This window comes from Salvia splendens, chromosome 1 (assembly GCF_004379255.2).
Source record: "Salvia splendens isolate huo1 chromosome 1, SspV2, whole genome shotgun sequence".
Taxonomy (NCBI): domain Eukaryota; kingdom Viridiplantae; phylum Streptophyta; class Magnoliopsida; order Lamiales; family Lamiaceae; genus Salvia; species Salvia splendens.
Window position 1 is genome coordinate 10,625,859 of NC_056032.1, and position 10,503 is coordinate 10,636,361.

Consider the following 10,503-nt stretch of genomic DNA (forward strand, 5'->3'; position numbering starts at 1 on the left):
GTTATTGATTTATATTATGAATGCAATTAGATGTATGTATAAAATACTAAAAAGAAAGAAGAAAAAGAAAAGAAAAGAAAAGAAAAGAAAAAAGAGGAAACATAAACTAATGAGAAAAAAGAAAGAAGAAAGGAAGATAAAATACTAAAAAGAAAGAAGAAAATGAAGAAAAATGAAAGAAGAATAAACTAAAGAAGAAAAAAAGAAATAAGAAAGGAAGAAAAAAAATAAATCACATATTTTTGGTTCTATTTAATTGAAATTTCTAAAAATATCCTCCATAACAAAAAATCATATGTTTGGTATCTAGGGTTATTTTTGTCATAGGGTACCAAAAACGATATAAAAAAAATCAAGTACCATTTATGTACGAAAGGGAAAGACCAGGTACCATTTATTATTTTACTCTAATATTTACTTGTAAGAACGAAAAGAAATATACTACTACAGTTTACATAGAGAGGGAAGATCATCAAATCCCACTATTCTCACCACTCATTGTATAAAGACCATCTCATGCCACTATTCTCAAACTCACATCACCTCGTAATAATCTCAAATTTCTCTATTCTTCTTTTCTTTAGTATTTTTTTTATCACACTTGCAATGCAAATTCATTAAAAATTTCTTTCATATATTTTGTTGAAAGAGAAGAACGTGATGCATGATGCATGGACATTGCATGCATGGTGATGTGCGTGTTGGTGAAGACAGGAAGCATCTGGAAGGAGCTGAGCTGGAACCTCGTCACTCACACGTCGGAGTCTAGTCAGCCTCGACTTCATGTGATGATGAGTTAGAGCATCCACAATAGTAATAGGCCAGCCATAGGCTAGCCACAAATTCCTCCTGTCACATCATCATGATTAAAACTCTTCCTGCCACATCATCAGAACAAGCAACTAGACAAACAATAGGCTAGCAATAGGCTAGCCACAATAAACAAAATTTTAAAAAATAAATAATTAACAATCACACAAAATATGGAATTAAATTTACGACACAGATAGGGGAAAATTCAATAATAATATTTAAATTAAAAAAATACATTAATTAAAAAAATCTAACGACGTGCAATCCTCCGCGCCCACAACTCTTTAATTAAATCCTTTTGGAGTCGAATATGAGCATCCACTTGGCGCATGTCGGTATGTCCTTGAGGCGGCCGACTTCATCGTGAGGTACCCCCCTTCGTACGTTGGGGGCGGCCACGCCGTGGCTTGGGCAGGCTTCATTAGCATCGTTATTGGCCCAACTAGTCAGTTGTACACCTTCATCTTCGACAATCATATTGTGCATGATAATACATGCGTACATTATATCAACAATGCAGTCGACATGCCACAAACGCGTTGGACCTCTAATTGCCGCCCATCGAGACTGGAGCACACCAAATGCGCGCTCCACGTCCTTACGCATAAACACTGCCCTACGCATCCTAAAACGCCTCCTGAAAAGAGGCGCCCCAAACCGCGGCTCCTCCGCAAAGTAGTCTTCATATAGCCGCTGATGTGCAGCTACATGATCCCGATCAATCACTGCTCGTCGGTGGACAACGGGTGGAGGTCGAGGTACCGCCGGCTGCAAGGCCCTTTGTATCAACCGGTTTATCTCGCGGGACGTATAGGCCTCCAACTCTTCGTTCATTTGCCGTTCGTACTCCTCAGCATCCCTACCACTACCACCACTACTACCACCAGCGTTACTCATTTCACGTTGTTGCTCTTGTACAGAATTTAAGATGGAGAGGAAACTCGTTAAAACAAGTGGTGCGAATGAAAATGACGTACAAGTCGCGTATATAGTGTTTCGAAAAAAAAATTGAGCTGGCGGCCAGCCGACCGGCAAGCGGATCGGCCAGCGCCCGAAAATCGGCGTCGGGTCGCCGATTTTTTCACCGAAATGGTGCTCGCTGGTTCCAATGGTTCGGTGAGAGGAACGGCCAGTGCCGGGAATCGGCTAGCCTGTCCACTCGCCGCCATTGGAGATGCTCTTAGTTAGAAGTTAGTTAGCTAGATATTTTGATCTCATGCTAGAGTGATATAAATAGAAAGCTCGTGAGTTGTAAGTAGTTGTATTTGGGTATTCCATTTTGTAGATCAATAAAATTACCATGCTTTTTCATCCCTTTGACGGAGGGCACATTATCAATTTCTACATATTTTTATTCTTAATTGTTTGCGGATATAGAACATACTGATAGCAACTTTGGAATGAGTTTTCAATTTTTCTTACGAATTTACCACAATTGTTAATAATTCGCCATGAGACATTATAAAAGTTTAAGATATTAGTATAACCTTTTAAGTTATACTCCCATGTCTACTACAAATAGTCTTAGTAGTGAATGACAAGTGGACGACAAGAATTTTTAAATAAAAATAGTAAAATAGGTGAGAGATAAAATGAAAAAAAGTTAAAAGTAATTTTAATGAAGATACACCTCGTTAGTGAAGTAGACTAATTTTCGGTGCACAAACCAAAATAGAAAATAAAACTATTGATTGAGGATGGTTTGGACTAATATAATACTCCATATGTCCATAATTTAAAGAATTACTTTAACTTGACACGAGTTTTTAAGAAAGTGTTTATAATTTTGTAATGAAAGTGAATAGAATAGATTAGTGCAATGTGAATCTCATTTTTACTATTCCATTAGTTTTATAATGGATTGTGAATGAAAAAAGTTAGTCCACGTAACCAAAGTTGAAAAGTTTTTTTTTTTGTTACCAAAGTTGAATTTTTTTTTATACCAAAGTTGAAAAGTTAATAGATCTTGAAATTGCTGATATCCCAAAATAGGAAATTACAAATTTACAATGGATCTTTAAAATCGTGGAAGCAGGGAACATAGACAAAATACATACACCAATTAACCTCAAACAAGCCACCTCTCCGGTGACGGTCGCTAATTCAGAATCGGTGGAATCACTATCCAAAGACAAACTACTACTAGTATATTGTATTACAGCTGGTTGACCCAGTAAATGCGAGACGTGATATTAATGATAGAATCCAATATATATTTTATTGTATAACTAGTTGTAGAATCGTTCTCTCCATAGCTTTATTCTATGTATATTTATTTAAGTATATATGAGGCGTCACAAAATACTTTGACTTCACTCTAAATCACTGGCAAATCTTTTTTTTTTGCGCGAGATAATTGTTGAAGTGGTCTTACATTCGCGCGAACATCACTGCCTAATAAATAATACTCTCTTTCTCCGTCTGTCATTAAATATCTCATTTTCCTTTTTTTTCCATCCACTATTAAAAAATTCATTTCACTTTTACTATAAGTGGATCCTACATTCCACTAACTCATTTCTATTATAAAATTAATATATAAAAATAGAATCCACATTCCACTAAATTTTTCTACCCACTTTACTTTATAAAGTCAAACTATTTGTTAAAACGCATATTGATCAGATATAAGACATTTAATTATGGACAGAAAAAGTAACGACATCAGCAATAATAATAATATTAACAATAAATAATAAATAAATATAAAGTGCGATAATATGAGAGTTTTTATTTTAATTACGAAGAAATGCTTCTTCAGATATGTAGGTTTAATTATGCAATATTAGGGGTTTTAACGACATCAACAATAATAATAATATTAACAATAAATAATAAATAAATATAAAGTGCGATAATACGAGAGTTTTTATTTTAATTACGAAAAAATGCTTCTTCAGATATGTAGGTTTAATTATGCAATATTAGGGGTTTGATGATTGAAAAATGAGGAAAACCGATTCTTTGGATATCATCTCCAACTCAAACCCATTAGAGCATCTCCAAGGGAAAGGGTAAATGGAGAGGTAAAGAGAAATAACTAACATATTTACCTCTTCTTCATAAAATTTCATGCTTCAATGGAAATGGTATTTGAGGAGGTATTATACGTCACACGTCAACCCCTGTGAGGTATCATTGATATCTTGCTCTTGAAAAATACTAGCGGTTTATATGAGCCACAACTCAGTGTATAAATTTCACCTTCAATTTCACATTACAAATTATCAAACAAATTCTCTAACCAAAACATATAACCATAAGTATTAATTATCATAAACAATTTCACATCCATATGCATATGTCTCTCTGTCCAGTTTATTACACCCATATGCATATGTCTCTTTGTCCAGTTTACTATTCTGTGACAAATCAAGCCTGGTATCTGCCCGAGGTTTCCAATATACCAATGTGATTTGACCCGAAGGTCCCACTATGATTGACCCGTAGGTCCCAATATGATTTGACCCGTAGGTCCCAATATGATTGACCTGAAGGTCCCAATATGTCCATTGTGATTTCAGATCCAGAACAAGACCGTCACAGATCCTCTTTAGTCATATGATTTATATGGGCACAATACCATTGTAAAACATATCTATTGAATATCCATATCATATTCCATCAATATATTCCAATTAGACATGCCCATGGTTCGTAAACAGGCGGTTCCGAACCCAAATTCCAATACAATCTATAAAACATATATATAGCACCAATTGAATATACATACCACAATATTCCACCATCACTATCAAATAACATATAGCCATAATAACACATAGCCATATTAGGTTTCACACCATATAATCTAATTATTCACTCTAATTCTAGATAAGTAAACCAACCGCATAACAAATATAAAATTAAATCTATGATTTATACACACCTGATTACTACTAATAATTTAATCGTGCTCCTAATTTCATCTCATGCTCTAAAACTCTCCATCTTTGTTTTTTTCCCTTTTTTTTTCTTCTTTGCTCTGTAGGAACTTTTCTAATACTCCATAACTCTGCTTCTACTCACAAAAAATGCTACGCATATATTTTTCCTCCTATCTCTCTATTCTCCCTCTCCATATAAAAGGATTCATCTCTCCTCTTTTTTTTTTCAAAACAAACTCACCTCAACTATTTATCAAATAACCATAGTCGGTTCCATCGACTTACTAATTTAAATAATTTAGTAACATATCCTATGAGCTTAGTCACTCGTACGTTAATCAATATTCAGCCACATATTTGCATTTTACTTCTTAACAAAATACACTCTGTCATATACATAAATATTTAATTATTAACATATGTGTATTAAATAATCTAATATGCTCCCATGCAAACACACGTTACAATTTTATTTTGCATGTACTATTTACTTATTTAAATTAAACTTAATAATTAACACAATTGTAAGCTTATATATACGTATATAATATGACTACACATAAATATATGGTAGCCATATTTAACCACAATTACCATATATTAAAAATATTATCCTCTATAATATTCACTTAACATATTTATTTTACAAAGCTTATACACAACTACGTAAAATAAAGTATATGATTTAATTTAGTTAGGGAGGTTACATTATACCTTCTTTCATTTTGAGAAAGTATCTTTACCTTCTTAATAGAAAAGGTAAAAAGTTAGTTATTTTTGTTTGCCTTTTTAATTTACCTTCTTTCCTTGGAGTCCTTTATTTTTTAAGAAGATATAATAACCTTTTTGAGAAGGTAAATGAGAAATATACCTTCTCAATATACATTTTCCCCTTTGAGATGCTCTTAGGAAAGGAATCAACCGTGGTAGAATTAAAGAATTAAATCAAATTCGATCTGAGTATCATTCTTTGGGTCAACGCTTGATTTTAACTCCATATATACATTTTGACCAGTGGCAGACGCAAGATTTTAATACTGGGGTCCAAACTAATGTTATCAATTTTTTGCATATTTTTGGTATCAATGACGCCAAAAAAAACAGTCGCGACATGAATAGTACGGAGCTGAAAGATAAATAATTTAAAAATGAACAATAGTATAAATTAAAGTATATACGATTACAGTGTCAACGTTGAAATAATTGAAAAATATAATTTTTTAAATAAAAAGTATAAACTTTAAAATTAAATTTACTAATATTATATGATATAGTAGTATACATGCATATTTATGGGATGAAAACATTATTTTTATTCTTAGATTATAAAGAGTAGTACTTTATGATCTTACAATTAATAATAATATTTACACAAATAAGAAAATAAATTGAAATTACATAAAATTACTAGTGTGAAAAAATATAAATGAATTAATTACTAGCTAATAATTTATCTATAAGAATCGGACAATTGGATCAATTACTGGACAAATGAATTAATATATGTATGAGAAAATGTACTACTATGAGAAAAAATAACCAACTTGGCTGTCTAGTTAGGGGAATAGTCTAGCTATGAGAAAATTAAAAAACACAGCAAGATCAACGACATTCGGGATCGAACCTGAGACTTGCAAGTTAACAGTGCAACTAGTGGACAAACTGCGCTACAGAACTACTCGTAAAATGATATATGGATACAAATATACAATATAATCCCTTCGTCCACAAAAAACATCATTGCTCGTTGTCCACGAAAAATAAAACACATTTAAAAAAAATGAAACTTTTTAACAACTTCTCTTACTTTTTTCCCGTCTCTCCTACTAATAATATGGACCCCACATTCTACTAACACTACTTCTCTCTTACTTTACCAATTCCATATTAAAGTCCGTATCATTCACAATGTGTCCTATTTTTTGAAGACGGAGGGAGTATATACTAATATGTAAAATGGGCGGGGTTCCATGGGACCCCATGCCCCAACGTGGGCCTGCCTCTGATTTTGACCATAAAAATTATTTGAATCATAATAGTACTAGTATTTTGTTTGCGTTGTAGTGCATTATCATGCCATCACATCCATGATTACATAGTACCGTTGTATTGGATGCTGCCATATTTATCTTATGATATACTATATTACTAAATACAAACGAACCCTTCAACGTTAGTTTCGAAAGAATTACTTACTACATATTTTAATTTCAGCCAAGAGGAGGGGATGCACTTCTCAAACGTGTGAAAAACTGCCCCTCTTCTATATTTGACTTTGAAAAACTATCACCACTTGCAATTGACTCCATGCAAAAATTAGCATTGACTAATGTACAAATTGTGCGTTATTTATTGATAAAAAACTTGGACAATTATAGATTATACCCTAGTTGATTTTAGAGACAGTTGTCCCTTTCGATTATAATGAAGAAATAATTTCAGCTTCCTGTTATAAGTTCCCCTCAAAACTGTGAAGATAAGTGCAATCCAAGCATGGCTAATCTGCCATTGATCACCTGTGTGCTCTTAGCTCTATGCAGCCTATCTTTAGCAGCAAATGGTAAGTAATAACTATCTCATGAAAGTTATTAGCTAGCTCCTCTGGTTTCATGATAGTGAAATAGAATAAAGGTAGGAATAACAATTATTTTTATTTAATTTCTCATTAATTCTATTGTACCAAGCGCATGAATAGAATGAGAATATGAATCACATTTCATCTTTCATCGTACCGTACCAAGAAGGGTCTTATTCCGTAACTCATTTTTTTGATTATGCAGTTTTCATCAGCATCGACTGCGGGTCATCTGCGACGTACAAAGACGAGAACGGGATAGTCTGGACCGGCGACGATGATTACATAAGCACGGGCGAATCCCGTTCCGTGCAGCCTTCCAACTCCTACAACCGAGTGATGGACACGCTGAGAGTGTTCAGGAATCAGAGCAAGCACTGTTACACCATCAACTCCGTCAAGCAGGGGCGCGTCCTACTACGCGCCACGTTCCTCTACGGGAACTACGACGGCAAAAACTCCCCTCCGGCCTTTGATCTGATGTTCGACAGCTACTACTGGGCTTACGTGAATAACAGCGGGACCACGCCATCCCGTTACGAGGTGATCTACACCACGACCAAGGAGTCCATCAGCGTGTGCGTTTCCCAGTACGAAGCAGACCAGTTTCCCTACATATCTGCTCTCGAAGTCAGGAGTCTCGACTCCGACATGTATAAAGGTCTCGGTGCTGACAAGGACATTTACCCCTTGTTCACAAGGAGAAGGTTGGCTTTTGGCACAAATGAAACCATAAGGTAATAATAGGAGTAGTATTTATTATTCTTTTAATTTAAAGGGGTGAGTGACTCATTTCTAACAGTGCAGGTTTCCAGCCGATCCGTATGACAGACAATGGCCTGTTGATGGGTTGCCTATGAAAGGAACTATCCGAGTTTCGGGCAACGCCAACCTAGAAAGCGGGCTAACGACCGATTATCCCCCGCCTGCAGTGCTGCGAAGTGCGGTTACTGCAGCCACCCGCAATTCAACCATACAATTTAACCTCGCATTATCTACCAAGTTTAATTCTTCCGTCTACATAAACTGGTACTTCTCGGAGGTTGCTCGCCTCGGACCCAACGATACTCGAATGTTCTCATTCTACAAAGACAACAAGCCCTTATCCGATCCATTTTCCCCGCCTTATGAAAACTGCACGCAGAAGTATATCAGCAACATGACACTTTCGGCAAACAACTCCTTTACTCTAGTCCCCACTGAAAACTCTACGCTCCCGCCCCTCGTCAATGCAATGGAAGTCTTTATCATCGGAGATTTCCCGCTCGACAACGGCACTCAGACCCAAGATGGTCAGAATTAATCTGCCTTCATGAATTCACTTTTTTTCTTTTATACTGTTTCTCAAACTCACCCTTTTAAGTTATAATTCAGTTGAGGGGTTAGCTTCGCTGCAAGAAGCGTTCCGTCTGTTGAAAAACTGGGGCGGCGATCCATGTCTCCCTAAACTTTATAACTGGGATTGGGTCAAATGCGACGGTGATAGAGTGACAACACTGTAAGTAATTTACATTCCAAAAGTAGGAGTTGATAATGAATGGAGTTCAATAAATATGCGATTTCTTTGGCAGGCTTCTTACTGGCTATGGACTTTCGGGGCCGCTACCGGATTTTAGTTCCATGACTGCTCTTCATACAATGTTAGACAACTTTTTTATTGCTTCCATTTTCTATATATTTTTTATAAAAACCTAATATTGTTTGATTTGCAGAAATCTTTCAAATAACAGCTTGAGTGGGAAAATTCCTGAATTTCTTGGGTTGTTGCCGAATCTCCAAATATTGTAAGTTGCAAGAGAAAATCATGAAACAAATTATCATCGTCTACAAATTAAAAGGGCATATTTTTACCTAATTTTTCTTGCAGGAATCTCGAAAATAACCGTTTCAATGGTACCATTCCAACCTCATTATCAAATAAAAAGGACCTAATTTTACGGTAAGCTCACTAACTAGTCATGTATATTCTCAGTCCACTTAACTTTTTTCCCTTATAAATGGATTTTCATAATGCTCACAGTTAATGCTAGGTTTTTATTTATTTGTAGTAAATGAAAACAACAGTTTTGAATAATAAGTTAACAAAAAACGCGAATTTAGTTATTTAGCTTAAAAGAAAATTAGAAATATGAAGAAACAAGCTCTTATTTTTCTCTATCACCAACTTAATGATTATAATAAATATTAATGTTGTGGTGCAAATAAAATGTACAGGGTGAGCGGAAATCCACAGTTGTGTACATCAAATTCATCGTGCACGACTTCGGTGACAAGTCCGAAGGCAAACTCTTCCTTCAGGACGAGGAAGAATATTCTGGAAATGGTGTTCACCACCATAGTTTCATCCATCATCATATTGCACTTGAGTTAGTAGAAAAAGAGAACATTAATTTTATTTCTGTTATATAATTAAGTACAGTACTTTGTTTTGTTTTGGATGAATGTGGAAAAGCATGTTTGTCTTGAGCTCATTCAAATAAGACCTACTGCTTATTGTCTGTAACAGGTACATTTATTTGTACCACTTTAAAATATTTTGATTGTGTGACCTGATTTGTATAATCTTTTTTTATGATATAAAACAATTTTTTTATATGTACATAGAAGGTCAAGACATATTAATTAGCATGGAGGATCGAGATTTCATTATGTTAATCGGATAAATTATCTAATTTCAAAGTGGGGCTAAATGCTTAGACATATTCATAACCTCCAATAATTAAGTCCATGATTAGACATCCAATTAAATGGTACGCTATATTATGTCGACAATCACATTTGCACGTTGGCATAGACTTTCTGTTCATAATACATTTCAAAAATAAATACTGTTGAACAAGGGCTTAAATTAGGTACTGCGTCAGGTAAAAGACAAACTAAATCACAACACATTAAGAGTAAGACCGATAGATCACAATATTAGTCGAGTTGATGGTACATATGCATATACTCCCTTCATCCACCAATTCAGGGCCAATTTTTATAAGACACAAATTTTAAGAAATGTAGTAGAAAGTGAGGGTAAAATGTTAGTAGAATGTGGTCCTACTTTTATATATTAGTTTATATTAAAATGTGAGGGATATAAAGTTAGTCGAATGTAGAATCTTTATAAAAAATAGTAATAAAATAATAAGTGAGACATTTATTGATGGACAGATGAAAAAGGGTAAAATGAAACACTTAGTGTACGGATGAAATATTTAACATTGATTCCTAGTAGACATA

General features: G+C 34.5%; 1 protein-coding gene across 1 annotated transcript; it reads left to right on the forward strand.

Annotated features, from left to right (window-relative positions):
* The first annotated feature begins 7,117 nt into the window (after nt 1–7,117).
* On the forward strand, nt 7,118–9,717 carry LOC121803166 (probable LRR receptor-like serine/threonine-protein kinase At1g05700). Its single transcript, XM_042202871.1, has 8 exons — nt 7,118–7,260; nt 7,481–8,012; nt 8,083–8,567; nt 8,650–8,773; nt 8,847–8,915; nt 8,988–9,059; nt 9,143–9,214; nt 9,490–9,717. The coding sequence occupies exons 1-8, from the start codon at nt 7,194–7,196 to the stop codon at nt 9,644–9,646; spliced, it is 1,578 nt and encodes a 525-aa protein (XP_042058805.1). The 5' UTR covers nt 7,118–7,193; the 3' UTR covers nt 9,647–9,717.
* Nucleotides 9,718–10,503: the final 786 nt, after the last annotated feature.

Coding starts and splice junctions, on each gene's coding strand:
- LOC121803166 (XM_042202871.1), top strand. CDS start 7,194: ATGGCTAATCTGCCATTGATCACCTGTGTGCTCTTAGCTCTATGCAGC. Junction 8,568..8,649: donor CGGCACTCAGACCCAAGATG/GTCAGAATTAAT, acceptor GTTATAATTCAG/TTGAGGGGTTAGCTTCGCTG. Junction 9,215..9,489: donor AAAAAGGACCTAATTTTACG/GTAAGCTCACTA, acceptor TAAAATGTACAG/GGTGAGCGGAAATCCACAGT.